The 22,811-nt window shown below is 42.6% G+C and overlaps 1 protein-coding gene across 3 annotated transcripts in view; it reads right to left on the bottom strand.

Annotated features, from left to right (window-relative positions):
* The window catches only part of AMBRA1 (autophagy and beclin 1 regulator 1), a 130,714-nt gene that overhangs the window by 23,462 nt on the left and 84,441 nt on the right, over nucleotides 1-22,811 (bottom strand). For all 3 annotated transcript variants that reach the window (XM_061462259.1, XM_061462260.1, XM_061462261.1), the window contains 3 exons: nucleotides 20,846-21,034; nucleotides 20,248-20,402; nucleotides 4,661-4,800 (listed from right to left, as the gene is read on the bottom strand). In XM_061462259.1, the coding sequence (XP_061318243.1) occupies nucleotides 4,661-4,800; nucleotides 20,248-20,402; nucleotides 20,846-21,034 (484 nt within the window). The remainder of the gene's footprint in view (nucleotides 1-4,660; nucleotides 4,801-20,247; nucleotides 20,403-20,845; nucleotides 21,035-22,811) is intronic.

The following is a 22,811-nucleotide window of genomic DNA, read 5'->3' as shown; positions in this document are numbered from 1 at the left end:
ATTGCTTGTCCTGTTGGTCACTTGCAGAGCAAGTTGCTTCCAAAAGCTGGGTTCCTGTCCCACAGGAACCCAGCCCCTTGGGTTCTTTCACACAGACTGTTCCTCAGAAGGGCAGTAATTCAGCAGGAAAAGTAGGCAAAATGTTAACAGGCCATAGAGACCTGCTCTCAGATGAACAGTTTATTCATTTGCAAGCAAGCAAAACCAGCAGCTAAATAAGCAAAAGACAAGAACATACACAGGACAGGCAGACACTGCTGAACATCTGCTCCACCACTGTTCATTATGCTCACTGGGAATAGTATTTATTCGCAGACATTAGGATCTCTGAGTTTTCAATACAAGTCTGTATCTAATACCGCATATTCAAACATATTAATAAACAAGTTGGTTAGCCTTGGAGCGTCTGGGAAAGGAGAAACTTTCCTGATATTACAAGTTTCTTCCAATTTAATCACACAAATAGCACAATTTAGTAAGTCAGGAGTCACCCCAAAATCTAAGGAAGCCTAAGGACTCCTTCACTCACCACAATACAACCCTGCTGGGGTTCTATCTTTTTGCTAATATTTATTCTATCCTCATAGCTACTGTACTGGCTTATGAATGCCAGTCTCTTATAAGCTTCTTTCAGGCCCATTAGGTGCATTTCCAAGTGTGGATGAGCACTGCTGTCACCACCTCACCTCCCTACAGCACAACAGCTCTGAGAGCCAACTTGTCAACACCTGTTTAGACATGGATCTTGGGTTTAAAATACTGAGAACTGCCTCACAGCTCAGCCGTCCAGTTCCACCCCCAGTCACAAGTATTCAAGTCATACACTTGTCTCCCTGCAAGCCAGCCAAGCTGCATCTCCAAACAGCTAAGCCTTTTGCGCCCACCCAACCACTGTACAGGCTACTGCAGAAATCAGCTGGTTAGTACCTTCCTCTGGTTTGCAAACAGTCAGTTTATGCCTCTCTGTTCTCTAATAAAAAGTATATATATTTAGAGAGTTCTCTTTTCCTGGAGATTTATGCTGGCTATATAACCCCCTCCTTTTCAGCCCTGCTAAAGACCCCAAGCTGCAGGTTTTCTTAGCTAAAAATGCTCCACTGACCCCACTAGCAGCTACTTTTTCTCACTGTACCAGTTCAAAACCGGTTCTGAATACAGATATGCAAATGCTGAACTGTTCCAGCTTAGGTACATAGTGTTTTCTACAGTGATACTAACATTTTGCTATCTCTGCTGTAAGCATCCTGTGTCTCATCCTAGTACTAATCTTTCTGTTTTTATAGCCTCATATATTGATGGCTTAATCACCTACAATCAACTAAAACCTTGGGTCTTTCTCCTCCTCTGTCATTTTACTACTCAGCTCAGCGTTATTAGTCACTAAGTGCACTTTGTACTAATAAGTTCTTATTTCTATAGCTCCAGTCACTTTCAAGGCAATGCGATTCTTGTGCAATACTCTGATCCTACTCCACAATGACAAGGCTTAATGTCACATCCTCTGCAAATTTATTCAGTACACCCTTACAAGGTATTAGTGTAAATAGTATTAATAACTAACCTCAGAACAGGTTCTTAAGGAAGTCCATTAATGATGTCTTTTGTGACAGAGTCCAGCTCTCAGTTGTGTTGCATTCTTTCCTTTAGCCAGGCCTTTACCTGCTCTCTACCAGATCTTATTCTAATCCTAATTCTTTACAAATTAACTAGATTTACTGTAGTTCCAACATGGGAACTACTTACTTACTAAAACACAGAGGTATTAGACCTGGAGCAAGTCCTTAGTTGACCCTTTAATTACAAAAAACACATTTAATTCTCAAAGACCCACCTGCTATAGTCCACCTTAGCCAAATCACAATGCATTTGATTTCACTTTTCATGGGTTTAATCTTCCTTTCCTTCAAAACATACCAAATAAATTTGTGTACCAAGTTCACATCATGGATCACCAACATAATCTGACCTTCCCCATTTCCATCTGCAACGACAGCTGCCACCAGGGCTACCCCAACTTATCAATACAGCCCAAACCAGTTGATTTTAATTACTGTTTCTTTACAACTCTAGAAGGACTACTTGCACAGCTTTTCATTATGAGCCCATGGAGCAAGTTATGCCTTTTTTTGGTCAGCTTGTGCTTGCAGACTACTCATTTTCCCTAAGCACATGCTTTTTCAAATCCTGTATTTGAGACACAGCTGCTATTTCAACCTGTTTATGTGACCCCTGTAGTACTCTGTTTCAAATGCCTCCAGTGTACATGGGGAAAAAGACCCAGGGAATTATAACCCTCTCCACTGTTTGCTACTGAGCTCCATTTTCTTTGGCAAATTAGAACAGTGGGGGTGCTTTCAGCAGTACAGTGTTTTCTTGATCCCTGCTGTTTGCCAGCCTAGCCCCCATACAGTACTCTATCAATTGCTGAACCCTTTATTTAGTATTTCTCTTCCTCTGTATTACTGCGCATGGAAGCTACACCAATGTTTTTCATCTTTCTCCCTCATTTTTCAAAGTCAACAAATATGCCAACTTCAAACCAAGTCTATTAAGCCAAGAGCTACTGGGGTGGCATTAACATGTCAGGATTCTTCCCTTCTCTGAGGATCTTCCAAGTAGATATGTGGCTGACATCACAGCCAGAAGCTACTTCTGCTCTGATGCAGCCTCACTCACTCGTGTTCTGATGTTAGACCCTCAATGCAAATTATTCAGCTTGGTGAGTATCTACACCTTCACACAGAGGTTTGTAAGTCAGCCTGGCTGTTGTTGATCTATAAAATGGTGCGGTCAAGAACAGAACATATGAGGTGTCCTGCTCCTAAAAGAACCCATTAGCACATGTGAGGTCTGCACCAGAAGCATCAGTCACTTTAAGCCACCAGCAGGAAACCTGTTGAAGCATTTCTGTCAAACCACCAAGAAATCTCCCACCTCTACAGCCACCTTGTTTCACAGTCATACAAAAAGTTTGGTTTTGCTGGAATGACTGCATGATTGTTGCTGGAATAGAAGTATGGAGATAGAAGACTGCCATAGCAAGATGGTGTGCTAAAGAGGTTCCACAGAGATGCTGAAGCAGGACTGACACTGCTTCTATAACATACCATGAAAGTGTACCTGTTGTGTCTTTAATTTGTGAGGTGCCACATAGAGACACGTCACTTAGCTTAGGGCTACTGCAAGCACCAGAATGGACACCTAATGTAGGTGTGGCAAGCCACAACAGTCAGACCTAGCTCAACTCTACAGCGTTCAAAGCACCCATCCTCAGGGAGACTTCATTTCCCTTGGGTCTCATCCAAGTTCATCACATGAGCTATAATCAGTAGGCTAGATCTTACCACTTCTCTATACTGACAAAAACTTAGAATAACTTTGGACTTGGTGAAGAGAGCCATTATTCCTGAATAATTCTGCTTAGAAAGTACAGCAACTGTTCTTGAAGAAAGCCACTTATCCTGGAAGAGTGATTATAGCTTATTCCATAATAATATCTTGTAGAACTTCATGTATAAATAAGGCCTTGATGAAAGATTATGTTCAAGAGAACAAGAAGGCTGTTTGAAGAGCGCTGGCATTCTGTGTGACTGAAATTGGTCCATCTGAATTCCAACCACAGATTTCACTAGAAGGCTGTACTGAGTTAGTCACTATTACAATTGTATATATTCATTCTGATTTAAGAGAGTGGCTCTACACTGCCCATATGAGCCTCCTCAATCACCACATGCCTGATCTCACGCACAACAGATGGAGTCCCCATGCATGTGGTAAGACCCCCAGCAGTGCTGCAAGGTTTTAGCTGCCAGCTTTAAAGTTACAAAGAACTTCAACAAGTGAAACATAACCCGAAAGAATACCAAGGTAAATAACTGAAGCAGAGAAAACCCTCAAGTGTTCCTGCAGCACGAAAGAAACACTGCTCCAAAACAAGCATCTGCACAACACAACAGAGAAAAGGGTCTCAACGAAGTGTGGTGCAGATTCCTCAAGAACACTGCTCAGTCATCATCTGTGCCACACTACATCTAAATTAGCTTGTGCTTAATTGCAAGTTTACAAAGGGTCAGTTACACCTTTCATGGTGCTGTACAAATAAAAGAAACCTCAAGTCTACACATCACACCACTGCACTTTTAAGTGAGAACCAAAACAATTCACTGGCTTGCTCATAATCATGACAAAAATCTTTGCAGTTCATACAATCTCATGCTTGAATACTGTTAACAAGGATTCGATAACTCTAGGTCAGCAGCTTTCAACCTGGTTGGTGGACTCCAAGTGGTCCATGAAAGCTGAGCAAAGCAAGTGTATCACTAAGAGCTCAAATTTGCTGTTCCCATTGGAAACTTTTAGAAGTCCATAAATTCAGAAACTGAGACACATGTGAAACAAAGGATCCAGAGCTAGGAACACATGGGAAATAAAATGAGCTGAAGAGATGCATTTCAAAGAGCCTCAGAAGTTCATAATCAACAAACCAAACACTGATTGTAAGAGATTCTGGTAAACACTATGGCAGTCCAAAAAGACCATTAGGAGTTGGGTTTTTTGGGTCCCTCAAGTGAAATGTCTCAGGCAGTAAAAAGCCATCTTACTCCCGCTGCCCTAAGAACAGAACAGCCAAAGCAGTTTCATCTCCACATAAAGCACTTACTCTGGTCGGCAAATCACCAGGTCCCCTTTGTTGGTGCCATATGCCAATCCCAGGCCCGGCTCAGGCAGCCAGCGAGCAGAGTTGATGCTAACATGTCTTCTCTGGTCGGCAGGCATCGGGTACAGAACGTTGAAAACTCTCTGAAACAATAACAGGAAATTACTTGACAGGACAATACAAGATAGGAGAGCCAAGGAGGCTCAAGCAAATGTTCAATCTTCCTGCAGTAGCACAGCTAGCCAAGAAGACCACAACACTTCACAGGATGTTGCAAGAAACCATGAATCCAGCAGTGAGAGTAAGCTAGAAATGCACATACATGTGTCCCTAAGTGTTTAACAGACTGACTGGCACACAGCTGTGGAGTAGAAGAAATTCTTCCCCCAGGAGAATCTGCATGTCACTCAGTAGGCTGCAGAGTCCTATTCAAACTAATTAAACAAAGTGATGGGGACAAGCGGTATAGTCATTAGAAAGCAGGCAGGACAGCTGGGGCTCTTCTGGCCTTCACCTTTCATCTTAACTAATTAGTGTGGAACAGGAATCTAGCAAGTACACAGGGGCTTCCAGCATCAAAGGTTTATTGCTTCTAAGCCAAGCTTTATGCAAAAATAATACACAATTCTCTCCTTTTTTAAGCATTTAAACAGCCTCCTGACAATGTTTCCGAGTTTGGCCAACCCCACGCCAACAGTGCATGGAAGAAAATCAAAACGCCTCAGTTCAGGTCCCCTTCCAACACCATCATTTTACCTGCAGTAAGGTAAGATGCCGAAGAGCTGCTAAGACTGCTGGTAGTTAGCACAGCTGCACGCTGCAATAATGCAGCTGTCTGAAAACTCTGTGCACATGAAGGACCAAGAGCAAACTCTGCTCTCAGGTCAGCACTAGACTGATTTCCAAAGTGTACGAGCTCGAAAAGCAAGAACGTTGAAGTGGCGCATTAGATCTACATAGATACTGTCCTTCTCCAAGAAGCTAATGGCTTTTGTACAGCACAATGCTTTCATGCGCCCTGACATCCAGCAACCAGAACTCGGTATACTGAAAACACTATTTAGCTAGAAAATATAACACATGTAGATCATGAAAACAAAGGTATAGGAAGTGGAAAGTGGGGTAGTGAGTAAGTTTGGCTACCAGGAACAGGGACAAGCTATGTCAGTGGACTGGGCCATCAAAACATGTTCTATCATGGCTTCAGAAGGGCAGGACTGAAGACTGCATTTACAAGTCCAAATCATTAACAGAATTTCTGCAGAAATGGATGTAGGGTTTAAACCTGTAACCACTGCAGGTAACACAGACTTCAAATCTAGAGTTTCAATGGGATAAGTCCCAGGTTAAAGATGTGTTTTACATTAGTTTTTAATGGTGAGCAACCATCCATCAATCACAAAACATGTTTTCCAGACTCCCCAGAAAAGAGGATGGTGCTGGACCAGGAAGCAGGAAATGGAATGAGGATGTGCTGGAACAACGGGATAAAGGTAGACAGGAATGCAGGTCAACCACTTCTGCACTACTGAGGTGGCCTGAAGTAATAATTACAGTTCTTCTGTGTGAAACTCATCAGCTACCACAACAAACTGGGACTGTTCCTCTGTAGTTCTACTGCCCACCCCACACCTTGTATTTGACACCTTAACCTGAAGTCTGAGGCAGAAACTACTTAGCTGTATGCCCTCCAAAATCTAGTACTCAGAATCTTCATCTCGACCATCATAATGCAAAGTAAATCAGAGCAAAACAATAGCTACATTATGTCCTGTCATCAGTAATAAAATTTAACCTCTCTTCTGAGGAAGCCACCACATTAAAAGAGAAAATGTCCTTCAGGATTTCTCTGTATGACAGAAGCTGATCACTCCTCACCCTGGCTATCACTCAGCAGTCAGCCTATTCAGACAAGCTTGGCGTTTGGATGGAAGGAACATGTCCTTACAGGTTTATCTAGGTCTTACCCATCTCTACCATGGAAGAAAAAGAACTGGGGAAAAACGATGAGATGTATGATGCTAACACCTGTTACCATGGAGATTATGGTGCACTCTGATGGGAAGATTGGATTTTGAGGAGGAGGAGGAAGGAGGAGAAAAGGAGGGGTCTGCCAGAGCTGGAAGCATAAATTCATAAAACAAGCATTCCAAAACTCTCAAGAACTGCAAGGGTTTTCCATCACATCTATCTTCAGCAAGTCAGAAATGGCTCCTCTCCTCCTGAGAATGGCATTACAAGGTATTACAGCTCAACAAGCTGCCTTCCTGGGCTAGCCACAAGCTCTCCTCCACAGGAGAGTTTGCAGAGCCACTGTCCCACATGCTCCCCAACCAGCCATGCCAAGGGGGGAGACCTGCCAGCTACAGCTGAGTAAATAGCACCCCATGGAAAGTGCTGCCAAGGACACGGGTCTGGTTCTGACAACCTGCAAACATGTTGGCTGAGGGCAGAATCCCAAAGGCAAGATGGCTTAACATTTCCACGTAAGAATAGTTGCTTCATCACTCCACTCCATTCACTTCCAAACAGCTTGTCATGCTGAAGAGCTCCCCTCCCCTGCTGCTTCCCACTCCCACGCTAATGGGACAACTCCATGCAGTGTTAAGGGTGATGACATCCGTGCATGTGGTAATTAGTACATAAAAAGAGAAAGCAGCTGTACTGGCATAATCACCACTCGCAGCAGTAACCAGGACCCAGCTAATCAATCTGATGCAGTCATACAGACTGGTTCTGGCAATTGTATCCATTAGCAAGACCCCCTACTCTATCCACAGATTAAAGTTTCTTCAACAACGGCAGGTCTCTCTCTTCAAAGAGGGTCAGAAGTCTGCCAGGAAGCATTATTCTCCATAGATCACAGCTAATTCCTCTTGGATTATTTTTTCTTGTCTTTTTGTTTCCATTGCTAAATCTTATTAAAAGTTACTGAGCTATTTCAACCAAAGAAGCCAGCCTGAAACACACCATGGAGTGACCACAACTCTTTGCCAGTGGGATGGTCTGTGCTTTCGAGTTCTAAGCTTCTAGCTATAATATTCAACTTATTACAGGAATCCTACACTAACATGATTCTCCAGCTTCTAGGTCAAGAGACTGCTGCCAACCCTCAGACACTCTTAAAACCAGCACTAGGTAATTTACCAGTTCCCTTTCATTGGGCCTGGTCCCTATTTGCAGGCTATGTGTTACAGCCATACTGATGGCCAGGGGTTCAAGAACCACTGTTGTATAAGTCTACTAATCTTTAAAGCATTCACCACACTGCAGTACAGCCTCCAAAGAGGTTATTTTAATAGAGTGGTATTTTCATTGAGGAGAGATACTGTATTGCACCATACCTTATTAGCCCATAACCACTGCCAGTAGTCACAGCAAGCTTTGAGGCTCTTCACCATAACATAACCAATGTCAAACTTGCTCTTAGCACCACTATAATATGGGTCAGTAATACACAGCCACACCATTAGATGTGGCAAGTCAGCATTTTGTGAATTTAGTAGTTGTGTTTACAGATGCTGTGCTGAAATAGAGGTTTGAATGGCATCTTTCTCTAACTATAAACACTGTGAAGTCTAAGGAGTGGGAGCTTCTGAACTTCCCTGTGGAAGCTGAAGCCCAAACAGGCAATGTAAGTATAGCAAGCTGTTCTTTTCTTGACAACAACAAACATTTAAATGTCATTTCTGCAGGCAAGAAAGGTCCTACCCCTTCCCTTTAGGGGATCCAGCCTGGATTACACAGAACAGTTGCTTGACTTGTGCAATATGTTTGTAGAAAACCTGTCTCTGGTGATCTCCCCACACGACACACACACTTCTGTCATTTCAGGGACTCCATCTCTCCTGTGAATTCAGGGGATGTCAGCGAGATTAAAAGGTCTTCTTCTACAAATATTCAAACTATCTAGGTAGGCAAGGTTCCACATAAAAGGCACACTACTCACTAAAGAAACAGCTGGTTGCTTCCATTCTACATCCCTAAAATCATGACATGTGTACAGGGAGGTTTTGTTAAGTAATTCATCTCTGCACTTCTGTTTTCAAGGAGTGCAATAGTAGCAACTACTTAACTCTTTAGTGTGCCTTTTCCATCCTCCCTGATCAGGAGTGGGCAGTTGCATCATCTCCTGAACTCCCTAAGGCTCATTTCATCACTTCACAGGCACTTCTTCAATGTTGAATTCAAAAGGGGAGAAGATGGCTCAGAGAAAGCAGAGCTGTAAGGCATGTGGTGTGCAAAGGCCACCTCAAGTCCACTGCTGCTGCACCCTCTCAAACTTCTCAGTACTGGCACATCAGTACTCTAGCACTTGTCACAGCCACCAGTTAGGTATTAAACTTAGGTATTCATATTTACTTACACAGAGAGCCAAGGAGAGGCTGCATCACAATCAACAGCCTCAAGGAATCTTTCCCAATGATCTTTTTCTCGCTGTCAAGCTGCTGTACTTATGTGGGAAGAAGGGGACCCAGGCCACAACACTCAAGCACAGAGCTCAGTTTGTACTTGCCCTGGAAGGGTAAGAAAACTTTCTGCTAAAAGCCTCTGCTCTGCAAGCCCTAGTGCTTCCCTCTTCCTCTCCCGCTCCATCCCAGGGAAGCTGTTGCTATTTAATAAAGCTCTTCAATTTCCACCCTTCCCCTCCATTTCTGGGGTGTGCCAACACTAAAAAGCTGGAGAGAGCAATCGCCAGGATCCTGTCAGTCATCAAAGGAGCAGCAGGCTGCCCCAAGCCTCTGCTACTGCTGCCAGTTGGCAACGGTGCTGCACTGGTCTGAACAGCACCATGCTCGGCCAAAGTAGAGGCACCACGTCCTCTGCCCAACTGTCTCTTTGCTCAAGGCCTTCCCATCACTAAGGAGAGCAATGAAAAGCAGGGGAGTGCTGAACACTACTTGTTTGGCAGAGTGGGACCTTTCTTCTCTCTGGCACACAGGAAAGAGAAAACATGTTTTGAAGCTGGAAGAGAAGAGAATGTTGGCACAAGCGGGTAGGGAAACTCAGCAGGAATACTTGCTTGTTATCTTTTTAAATTCAATAGAGACATTTCTGCTCTTGACTAGATGCATTGCCTTTCAAGATGCCAATACATTTCAAGCAATTACCTTTGCTTAGGCCAAGCAGTAAGTTGGACTATTAGCAGCCTTGATAAAGACTGCATGGGGAAAGGGTGCAGATGTTCTCTCGTTTACATGGGGAAATCTTGCGAACCATGAAGCTCCATCCTGACAGGTAAAGGAAGAGGAAAGCCTGAAGCACATCAAGTGGGTTTATCAGGCACCAGCCTAAAATTCATTTTGCAACAGAATCAGTGCTGTCACCAGAGGCTGACTGACCATGAAAACACACAAGAAGAGAAACATCTAATGTGCTAAAATCAACAGAAACCTCTCACTGGGAGGACTGTTAAAATCTATAGTTTCACAGCTACTCTGACCTGGGTTGTAAAGAAAAGAACTTCAGAAAGGAGCACTGATCTCTGCTAGATGGGGTTAGCTGTCCTGGCAGCTTACATTCATACCTCATGCCTGCACAGACTTAATGTTTATGTTGGTAAACAGTGCTCTTCATATGGATACAGGCTATATCACCAAAGTAACTGTAGAGGCTGCACAGCTTTGCCAATGTACCTGCAGCTAAACCAGATCCTTCAGACAGCACAGGTACCTCCTTTTGTAACACACTTCAGCAAACTAAGCTACATGGAATATGTAATGCAGAAGAAGCCCTAAAAGCACAGCCAATCCACAACACTGTATAATTAAGTTCACTAAAAGCACACCTCCGAGAAATGCCTACGTATAGTTTGGAACTACTCAAAGAGCATTAAAACAAATGCAGAAAAACACAAACTGCATTTGTATTTGCCAGATGAGGTCCAGCAACAGGACACAGGCATAAGCAAAGCAAAACCAACAGCAGCACAATGAGGACTGCACACATTTTGCATTATCCCACATGTCCATCTTCTGCTCCACAATCTGACCTTGAACAAGGAGTTTCAGAAGTTTTACTTCATCTTTTTTGATTGCAAGCATCTCACTGGGACTGAAAAGCACCCAAATCAAACCATTATCTGTTTTTTGGCCTTACTCATCCCAATAGTGCGTTGCCACTGAAAGATCTTACCTGACTTTTTTAATGTCCACGTGTTAATTATTCACCTCTGACACCAGGGTATCAGATGCTATCAAGCATCTACCTCTCTACTGAAAGCACTGAATGTCCTTTACTTAGCTGCCAGGAAGTCAGCTGCATCACTGACTTCCACAGTGCTGCCAATTAGTTTAAACAAGTCTGTGGCTTTTTAAGGTCCAGAAGCATAATAAAAAACAGACATCCTAACCTGATCTCTTTAATAAATGACACCAATCCTTTTTTGCTAAGATTACATTCCTTACTCTGCCTTCTATTAATGAATTTCACAAAAGCCGCTGAAATTCAGGCTGATGCCTTGCACTGCCACAAAGCCCAGAGCCCTCTGCAGCAGAGTTTAAGTCTAGTTTGTCTAAAGCAGAAAGCCTTTAATGCAAAGCAAACATTCCTTAGGATAACTGATCAGCAGCTCAATACAGTTATTCGTAAGAGAATGTGCATCAGTGTTCTGAAACAAGGCAGGTCTCCCCTTTGTTTGGAAGGGGTCTCCTTTCTGTATGAATGCACAGATAAATAAAAAGACCTGCATTTCCCATGGTCAGACAAGGGAAAACGTTGCTTTTTTGCCCTCAGTCTCCCCCTAAGCAGCAGGTTGGTCTCAACCCTCCCCCCATGGCTGGTTCCTGCTAACAACATACACATCTTTCCATTAGATCTTCTCTGTTAAATTGGAAGAAGCAAAAATAATGCACTTATCTTTTTGGATTTGTCAGTCTTATTCTCAAATGGATCTTATCACTTAATGCTCAGCACAAACAAAATTTCTTTCAACTCCATTTATCTTCCCCAGCTGCAACAGGATCACATATGAAATTCATTCTCATTCTTTACCAGCACAACAGACCTCTTTCTGCCTTTTTCTGCACCTACTGTCAGTGTAGCTTGGCTTTTTGATCCACAGTGAATTAAACGAGAACTAACCCTTTATTTTCATCATCAATCAAAACCTCAACTATGGATACGTGATCCAATTCTGAAAACAGGTCAGCACCTGAAGTTTCTGTAGGATGGACTGAGAAACTTTCTACAAAGGCAAAACCTTGTTCTTGTTGACCATACACAATCACATAAAGATCACCCTCAGATCAGGAAAAGCCTCATTACAGCACACCTAACTCTTTTCTTTCTTTAGGCTAGCTCTTGGCATTATGAATTCTTTATCTCACAAGCCTGCCATGCAACTACTACATGAGAAAGAGCTTTAAAATACCTACTGGGAAACTTCCAAGCATGAACAAAAACTAGGTCTTACAAAGAAGCAGATCATCTCAGGTAACGAAGCTCTCACGCAGGAAAACAACACAAGGGCAGTGAAGTGGCTCATTAATTTACTACCTGTCCTCCTGCAAAACCAGGGTAATACCTCTAAAAAGCCCTTTAGGGGACTGGTCCAAGCTCAGATCTGAAACCTAGGGCTGAGTAAGCAAGAACTTGCTAAACAAAACAATTGTCCCTTCAACTGTGTATTGGAACAGATGAAAGGAGAGAAACGGGAATGCCAAAGGGGGTGTTGGTGCGACAGAAGATAGGTATGTATATATTGAATACAGATGCACAAGTGAACTGAACTGTGCAAACAGCCCCCAGCTATTGCTATCTCTTGCAAAAATCACTGACAGCTCTCAAACGTGGAACCAGAAAAAACATGGTCACTTCTATGACAAAAGGAATGACAAGCTTCAGTTTTGCCCTTAACTCAGACTGCAAACCAAAAGCAGCACCTGTGAGTTCCCCATTAAATGTCATGCTGAGACTGTAACAGCAAAATCTACACTGTGTTAAAGATCTAATGACAAGAGCAAAGGATTCGTGTACGGCTGCCATTCCGCCCCACTCTCCATCTACTGAGCCTCTACAGAACAGCGTACAAGATCAAATGTCAACAATATGTTGATGACAGAGCTACATGCATCCTCATCTAGGTGAAAAGAGGCTGTCATCCAGCTGCCTACACGTCTGGAAGGCATAAATACTGGAGGAAAGAGCTGGCTTAAATTCAAATCAAGAAAGATGGCAGAAAGAATTACGGGGAAACAAAAAGTCTTCATGAAATTGCAAACCTCTTCTCAGCCCATAGCCAGCTTAGTGCAAATCTGGTAATAATTCACTTCAGCTCCCTTCCCCCTACCTGACCTGGTCAAGATGACTGCACATAATCTCAGATGAGAAATCATATTTGCCATAATTTCTTCTACCTAGTTAAAACTATGTACCCAACTGCCCCAAACCTAACTATCGCCTGTGAGGCAAATGGGCTGAAGGCCTTACCTGAACTGCAAGAGCAGTTCAGCTCTCCTAATACCGGACACCATATTAAAGAAAAAGGTCTTAGTTCTCAGCTTCACATCCCATTAAGTGAAAACATCCTGAATAGCTGTCATTAGCCTTTCCTTCATGCCAGTTTGGTAGAACTGGCACTGCTCCCATGCTTAACCATCACATGAACTAACAATACAATATTTTATGAAGGGATCCTAATAAGTTTTTATTTTTCACAGTTTCTTCTTAGTTCTATCTTATCAACCTTCACTCAGACACAGATGAATCAGTCAAGGCAGCAACCTCAGTACTCATACAACATACCATTCCTACATCTACACTTAAACGTGCACATCTGTGCAAATCTTCATGCCATCTGTAACACCGAGGTGAAGCTGCATTTTCCAATGATGACGAATACAGCTCTTTCTTACAACAATCAACATGAGCACCGTGGGTTTTGGATATGCTTTGTTTTCCTGAAGACAACCTACCAGAGTCTGCCAATACACCAGAGGGATTTCCTGTATCAGTCAGGAAAGGATTCTGTGCCCATGCCCATTCCTAGTATCATAGAAAGGGACCTTAAAGCTCATCCAGTTCCAGCCCCCTGCCACAGGCAGGGACACCTTCCACTAGAGCAGGTTGCTCCAAGCCCCTGTGTCCAGCGTGGCCTTGAACACCACCAGAGATGGGGCAGCCACAGCTTCTGTGGGCAACCCCTGCTAGCATCTCAAAACCCTCACAGGGAAGAACTTCAAGAATCATAGAATGGTTTTGGTTGGAAAGGACCTTAAGATCATCCAGTTCCACCCCCCGTGCCATGGGCAGGGACACCTCACACTAAACCATGTCACCCAAGCCTCTGTCCAACCTGGCCTTAAACACCATTAGGGAGCATTCACAACTTTCTTGGGCAACCCATTCCAGTGCCTCACCACCCTTACAGTAAAGAAATTCTTCCTTATATCCAATCTAAACTTCCCCTGTTTCAGTTTTAACCCGTTACCCCTTGTCCTATCACTACAGTCCATAATGAAGAGTCCATCCCCAGCATCCCTATAGGCCCCCTTCAGATACTGGAAGGTTGCTATGAGGTCTCCACGCAGCCTTCTCTTCTCCAGGCTGAACAGCCCCAACTTCCTCAGCCTGTGTTCATACAGGAGGTGCTCCAGTCCCCTGATCATCCTCGTGGCCTCCTCTGGACTTGTTCCAACAGTTCCATGTCCTTTTTATGTTGAGGACACCAGAACTGCACACAATACTCCAAGAGAGCAGAGGGGCAGGATCACCTCCTTCGACCTGCTGGTCACGCTCCTTTTGATGCAGGCCAGGATACGGTTAAACTTATTAGAACTTCTTTCTAATGTCTAATTTAAATCTCCCCTCTGTCAGCTTAAAGCCATTCCCCCTTGTCCTGTTACTACATGCTCTCTCCAGATTTCTTGTAGCCCTTTTAGGCACTAGAAGCTGCTCTAAAGTCTCCCTTGAGCCTTCTCTTCTCCAGGCTGAACCAGCCCAGCTCTCTCAGCCTGTCTCTATAAAGGAGGTGGTCCAGTGCTCTGATCACCTCTGTGGCCTTTCTGGACTCACTCCATCAGCTCCTTATCCCTCTTGCTTTGGGGGCCCAGAGCTGAATGCAGTACTGCATATGAAGTCTCACAAGAGCAGAGCAGAGGCGGAGAATCACCTCCCTCAGTCTCCTGGTCATGCTTCTTTTGATGCAGCCCAGGATACAGGGGGTTCTGGGCTGCAAGCGCATACTGCTGGGTGATGTTGACCAACACCCCCAAGTCCTTTCTGGTCAGAGCTGCTCTCAAGTATCAACATGTACATGCAGTCTGTGACTCTGCTTGGACTTCCAGCAGTCTAAGAAACATCCATCTGGCTCAGTTCTGCCAACAGTGAAAAGTTTCTCTGGGCAGTAATTGGATGTATTATTTGCAGTTCTACTCAAGAATTGTCAGAAGCCCTCCCTATCAACCTGAAAATGTCAAAGTCTCTTTTAAAAGGAGACACAAGGGACCACAGCAATAAGTATGCTTTTTCAGTAACACAGCAAGAGGTCAGTACTGTCTTGCAAACTACTCTTGCTTTCAGAAGTATGCTAGTTCACATGAACTTTTCCACTGGAGCTAACGTGTTGCAGTAAGCCATCTCCATGTATTCTTGTAATCAGTTTTCTTTTCACATTATCAAGGGTTCTGACAAACTGTAACTCCCACCCCAGTGAAGCAAATGTGAATGGTAATTTGCTTTCAGGCATAAGGCCCCTTTGGTTATGGCTGCAAGGCTACTCACAACTCATACAGTGAGTCTAGGAGGTCTGATTTTTGCAGACTGCAGTGACCTTTGCACGACACACTGAATAGATGCTACTGACACCTGCATGAAGCTCAGGAGACAACAGCACTCAATAAAACTCTGCCTTCATTAAGAGTTAATATGCTGAGAAAAATCTTGGCTCTGTGCTAAAACTCATGTGCCTTGCTGCTTCAGGCCCTTCTTCCTGCAGTATTTGGAATTCTCCATCTGTTTACAATGGAAGCATGCATGTAATCTGTTCCATCCAAGCAACCAACCAAACACTTCAGTGGGATGTTTCCCAAATACCAGTAGTCTTGTCAAGAGCTAATTCTGGATCTTCACAGCCTGAATTTCCTTCCAGATTCAAAGCACAATGCACTATTTGAGATACAGCTTGGTTAAGTCACCTTCTCCCCACCTCTCCCCTGCATTGCACTTGAGCTTCATGTGCATCAAATTTTTCTATCACCTTCCTCACTTTTTTATCTTCAGCTTGAAAGTTCCTTTCTCTGTTTTATTTTAATTTGATTACAGCAATCATGTTTTCCTGGTATTTTAGAGTTAGCTTCCTCTGGGTAATATGAAAAACATTAAACATTGCAAGGGCATCAGAATTTGTGAATGCCAGAAATAAAACTACCTTCTGGCTGCCTTTCCCGCTAATATCCACTGCTAACAGATCCAGAGCAATTTGAGCCTTACTCTTTTATGTTTCTAAGGACCTTCAGCTCTGATCAAGTTTCTAATTTCACATTCTTCTAAGTTCTTTAACCCCCATATACTCTTGGAATCATATTGAATTCAGAAATCACCCTAGACCCAAGCCACTTGAAAACAGATCCTCTTTATCTGGGGACCAGCTCCACCTATGCTTTCAAAATAGGCTGCAAAATCTGTCCTTACTCCATATTAGTCCTTTCTCCAAACTTCCCATCTCTGAAACTCAAGTATTCCCAGATAATTCCCAGTACCACTGTAACCTGTACCATCCCAAGCTAGAAATCTGCTAAAAGCAATTCCTTCCCTGTACTACAGATAAACTTCAGAGGTGCTAGCTAGGGCTGCAAGAAGAAAACCACTAACGCAAAACAACAAGAAATGAAGCTCATGCATATCACTCCTGTTAAAAGTCAACACTACTAGAGAGCTTTGAAAACTCAGCCTGAAGAACAAGCTTGCTCTTCATCAAAGCTGGGTTTCCATCTGAAATGCTAAGCATATCGGCCTGAAGGGACTGAATAGAAAGAGCATGAACCTCCCACTCGTGACTACCCTGTTTGATGGCAATTCACTACTTTTCCTTCATTTCTGAACACAATCCAGAACTGTCAAATCACATCAGCCATGACCTGTAGAACTCTACCCAAACCTCTCTGAAATATTAAGAGCAAAATGCATATAGACGTTGCACACTCACAACCAAGATACTCCTTAGTATAATTAGAAAGCCCTGTAGTTCTCAGAAAGTTAGTTTCTCTCCAAGACTAAAAATGACTCCAGCAGCCAGTGGATTTCTAGGTGCAATTAAATTTATTAGAGTTTCACGTAACAAAACTAATTAATTGCATCTTCAAAACATCTATTTCAACAGCCAGATGGAGGAAACTCTCTGAGGAACAGAAAGCTGCACTGCACTGACTGCTAGTCAAGGATGTGGAGGAGGGGTTAATTTGAAGGAGAAATAATCACTGTATTTCACCCCTCAGCAGGTTCCCACACTTGTGCAGTGACTTACAGGCCACATTACCAAGCTCTAATCTCCAGTTCATTGATTGCAAATCAAAAGGCATCAGGGAAGGAAGAAAAGATTATGAGACAACTTAAAAGAATTTTCATAGAATCTGATGTGGCATTTCTCTCGAATTTCTCTCTTGGGAGTTTCTTGGGTAATGTAATATTAAAACATCCACAAAGCATTGCTTCAGAACACGGCTATGACTTATTTTTAATTAAGAAGTTGAATAACAATTGCTTTATGTTACAAGCTTTTGGGACAGAGGCAACAAAGACACTTTCTGATTCTAATGTGCATATTAAATTAGAGACTGAAGAATACACTTTCAACAGGTTTCCCAATCCTTTTTTCTACTGCATGCTGGCCAAGCTGGAAACAGGATTTTACTCAGCTGAATATGAGTACATCAGCCCCTGTGCTAAGAATATTATCATGTTTTCTACTTCAAATTCTATCTTCCTTTTGCATGTCTTGCAAAGTATTACAAACTCACGGAACAGTCTTACTGCAAAACTTGACAGAAGAAATACCTAAGTTTTTACAACTAGATGAAAGAATAATATTTACAAGATTAAGCTTTACGATTTCCAGGCTTGGTCCTATAGACTGCACAAAGATACCAACACCACACCAGAATGTTGAAACAATACCTAACATCATTGCACAAGAAGGTTCTTTACCCAAATGAATTCAGACTAGTCTAGTTGTGACCCTGTCACATATGCAGAAAGCTGAAAGTCCAAAGCAGTCAGAAAAGAAATGTTTTTAACATCTTTAAACATGATGTGGGAAAGGGGAAACCAGCAAATTAGTTAGCAAATCCTGCTAGACTGGATAGATTTAAAAACGTGGGGGAAAGCTTTCTGGAAGCTAAAAATACATGTGGAAGGAAGATGATAAAAGCAACCTTTCGAATACATGCAATCCATCTGGAGAAAAATAATCCAGAACTACAGCAGATGAGAAAGACAGGAGTGCAGTGATGTGAAGCAAGTCTGAAAAGGAGCAGTGGGAAAAAGTGTACAAGATTTTCAATGCACCATAATAACAAGAAAGGAAAAAAACAAGTTTTTGAGTGTGTAAGTAAAGACCTGTAGTCCAGAAAAAGCAGACAGAAAAATACCCTCTGTGGACTTCTGGTAAAACTCTGCTTATCTGATTACACACATTTAAACACATCCCAGAATGAGGGGGAAAAAAAGGAAGGGTATTTTGGAGAGAATTCAATAGAGAAAAAAACCACGAAAGCTGGAAGATTGAATTACAAGAGAAGATTAAGGGAATACAAAGCATTACTTCACTAAATGGTGACTAAGAGCAAGGGTACAAGCATTTGAACAGTGTAACACACCATAGGAAAAGAAGATACGTTTGAAATGGAGATGAAGAAATATAAATGGAAAATTTTGACAGCAGCTTACTGATTAAGCTGGCTACAAAAAAAAACCCGTTTCCAAAAGGAAGGGCTAGAAGCTATAGCAACTGGAGCTTAGAGCAAATGTAAAGGATGGATGAGAGGAAGAGACATGATTTTAGCTAATAGGAGTTCTCTATCTTATTATGATATCGTAAAAAGACAGGGAACGGATACTCCCCTATCTGGCAGTATAAGCTGTGTATTTCACTAGGATCTTAACTGCAAAAAGAAACAGTGCCAGGGCAAACTACACTTTTAAAAGGATCTAACAGGACACTGAATTCATGTATTTAGTGATCTCACCATATCCACACAGCTTTAAACAACAGTACCTGCTAACCAAATTGTGCTTTCTTCATAAATACGTTTTAATTTCTGTCTCTTACCTTAAGGGGCTCATATCAGAATGGCAGCTCAGAACCAGGGCTGAAAAAGTGTGGATTGGTGCACCAAAGAATATCCTCATCATTGATCTTCTCTTGCCTTATAACATGGTGCAGATGATGGTAAACAAGAGTTTTATCAGCTGATAAAGCAGCTCATGTAATGACGCAGCTGAGATGACCCTTTCTGAATCATGAGCCCTCTGGGGAGCAGATACAGCATCTGAAGGTGAAGCAAGCAATTTCTCCCAGAGACAAGACTCTCCCCAGTACTGGGCCACTGCACAAATGGCTCAATGCAATCCCTGTACACGGGAAAACTGTGCTAAAAGTAATAATAACCATAGGCACCTTTTAACAAAGAAAAAAGAGGCTTAAAAGGGAAAAAGGGGGGGGGGGGGGGGGGGAAGCTGCTCATTGAATTAATTCCACTATGATCAAACTATCCCCCAAAATGAGAAGCTATTGAATAGCTATTTTTCACCTCCTGCAACAAGCCACCTGAATACATGGCCTAAAACTTGAATCCAGCCCCAGTTTCAGCTTTGGAAATTACCTAGTTCTGCCTCCTCCACATGCTGTGTGCATTATCAGCTGGATGTGGCATTTCCAATCCTAAACTATCACTGAATAGCTGCTGTGCTCTGCTGATGAACAAACCAAGACATATGTGTTCTCTTGACTCTATTTGCCAGTTTGTAAAAAAAGATGAAGGTTTTTCCTCAGGTACTAAATGAGTCAGAGTGTATACAAAAACAGAAGTACGGAAGGATAATTCCATTGCCAAAATATGCCTACACATACATAGAAAGCTCACAAATAAATAGCCAACAAACGTCTGTTTGGCAAAAGTATAGTAAACCTCACCTTAGTCTACTTGGCTCCTATCCTTCCGAAAACTGCTGCTCTCCTAGAGGTTAGCTGCCTTTAGGAATGTTAGGAAATGATCCTGAAGTCTCAGCTGAAAAACTCTCTCAGCTAAGCCAACCACAGTACCACAAGCAATATGTGTATTACCCAAAGAAGTCCAAAAGAGCTACTAGGTATTCTGAGTATTAACTGGACTTATGAATGCATTCCATGACATGGAATGTGTTTGTCATCATATTTAAAACCAGAGTAAAGTGTCACAGTTCTGTTACTTTCATGTTCTCCTGCCATGTTTGCATACCTCTGTAATAAAGTCCTTGACATGTTTACTATTCAGTGGGCTAGGAGCACGCTACCTCTTTGCTATCATAACCCAGCAATTAACTACTAGCCTAGAGCCAAAGCAACACGAAATGACTGATGGAAACACAGAGAAGCAGAATACACACACACTTACCCTCATAGAGGTTTCTCCACCATGGGGTTGTTGCAGCCTGAAGACTTGAGCAACCATGTGTTCAGTGGACGGGTGCAGCAGGATACGTCGGGAAGCCAGTCCCACCATTACGTATCTGCCCATTGGTGACAGGCTCACAGAAATGGCATTAGGACCTATGAAGAGAACAGGGGTAATTTCTCTCACAGGCTGAAATCCTTCATCCTCACAGCTTCTCCATTCCCTTCCAGCATTCCCGTAACATATGGCACACTAAGCTTGTTCTTATAAGGGGCAGAGAAGAATAAGGAGACCTGCACACATACAGATATTGTGGGACATTTCCTTGTTGCAAGCATCTTCCCCCTAAAACAATAAAGTTCTTTAAGGAATAAAATATTATGCCTTAACATCTCCCCTGTACCTGCACCTTACATGTCCAGACCAAACCCCAAGCTTCTCCGAGTAGTAATGCATTTGTAGCTGATTGGAAGGCCAATAAAACATTTCCCGTTACTACAATCACTGGTGTTCAGACTACTGCACTTCTCACTGCAGGCTGAGTCCTGAGGTAACTTCTCACACTCCCACCCATCCTGACTTCTTGATGTATGCTTACCAAACCGCTTTGTGTAAAGCATCTCGCCTAAGTTGTGCGGTGCCAGGGAATACACAGCCAGTATTCCTTCATCAGGGAAGCCTCTCTGGCTGCTGGGAATGAAGGCTGCCAGCAGCTGCCCATCAGCAGAGATATCACAGCTAGCATCATTGTAAATCTTGCAGTTTTGAACAAGCACATTCACAGAGGCTGCAAGGAAGAAAGAAAGGAACAGTGATTAAAATACTTAGGTTCAACAAAGAATAAAGTAGGATTTAAACATAATGCTAGAGACAGAACAATACATGTAAAAGGCACTCATGACATTTAGCTTTCTCCAAAAGTTTATGAAATTTTAATACCCTGATTAATGTAAAATCTGCTCCAAAGCGGAGATAAGACACTCCAATGAACCCAGGAAATGAAATCTATTCACCTCCTGGAGCCTTCAGCCAAGAAACAGTGGCAATTGCACTTTTTCAGACCCTTCCTTTGTTGAGTGTAACACCATCCTTTGCAAAGGACAGCACAATTTAAACAAGCCTCAAATAGTGACTCTCTGACAAACTCCAGCAGCAGCAGCATTAGAAACAGTACATCTTAATTCATTTCCCCTGCTCTTGTGGAGCCCCTAAGTTCCAGCTCCCCTTTATCTCCAACAAACAGGAGATGAGAGAAAAATTCCTCCCTGCAGATACATTCATTTCCGACAGGTCTGTGCCCTTCATATGCAGTTTACAAGCTCTTTGGGTTACTGAATCTTACTATGCACTTGTACCATTCATAGTACAATGAGGTTCCAAGGACTTGTAGCATTGTCATCACCAATGGTTCAACAGTGGCTTGGTAAAACACAGCTGGAGTCATGTTTGCTTTTTCAACCTAACCTAAATATGCTCCAGTTTTTCACCAAAACCACTACAATTATTCCAGGTTCATAGCTGGAACTGCACACACTATTTTGGCAATGAGGAAATTTCATTTTCTAATTATTTTCAAACTCACAGGAGCAGAAATATAAAGAAATAGAAATGAAGCCCACATTTGCAATATATAAGCTTTGTATGCTAGAAGACAGAACAACCCATCACACATGCTTGAAGATATAGCACCATGTGGATCACTATGTGAAATTCTACCCTCCAGAAATTCCCTTTTAAACCATAGGAATATGCCCAGCCTAGAAGAGGTTCTGATTTGTTCAGCTAAAATTGCTGATGAGTTTATTATGAAGGCACTTCTCAGGCTAGATTCCTTATTAGTTTAACAAAAGAACAGTGCCAAGAATGCTTTGTGCATACTTCTGAAAGTCTGAACTTCCAAATCAAATTAAGGCTGTAACTCAATGCTTTAAGAAACTGGTGCTGCTGCCAGGAAAAACAATCCCTGCCCTTTGTTCCCAACGCTTCTATGGAAAGAAAGCTACATCAGGGAACTGATATGGATGAGAAATTACTGACTGTGGTCTGTGGTCGCTTCTTAGCCAGAATGGTTTCCCAACCTGGTATGCCACACAGCCACTTGCAGGAGCAGAAGATGTCATGACAGGAAAGGAGACAGGCCTGCTCATTCTTCCAGCATTGCTGATTTAAAGCATTCACTGAACCTCATCTTTAGTTCTGGTCTCAAAGACATTTTCCCTGGGAACTGCTTGCCTACATGGCCGAGTATCAACTTCTACTGTTGCATTTAAGAAACCCTGATGAAAAAGATGATGAGGATGAGAAGTGGACTATATAATTACATTCTGTACCAAGCCACCTACACCTGTACTCTATATTTATTCAAACTTTTTTTTTCCCTCCAGTCTCAAAGCTGCTAAAAACAGTAATTTTCAGCCTAGCATAAACAGAAAGGCGCTGAACAGAAAAAGGTAAATAACAGTAGTCACTGTCAGTGCTGTAATAACAGAATCTAAACCACACATGGCCCTTCAAAGAACAGACGGTCCAAAGGATAACAAAATTCCCAACTGCTTAGACTGGAG

The sequence above is a fragment of the Pezoporus flaviventris genome, unplaced genomic scaffold, assembly GCF_033815535.1.
Source record: "Pezoporus flaviventris isolate CSIRO_AGI_PZ_B2104156 unplaced genomic scaffold, CSIRO_AGI_Pfla_v1 ptg000035l, whole genome shotgun sequence".
NCBI classification, from domain to species: domain Eukaryota; kingdom Metazoa; phylum Chordata; class Aves; order Psittaciformes; family Psittacidae; genus Pezoporus; species Pezoporus flaviventris.
Note: the sequence above shows the minus strand (reverse complement) of the source record. Positions and strands in the feature narration are given on the sequence as shown.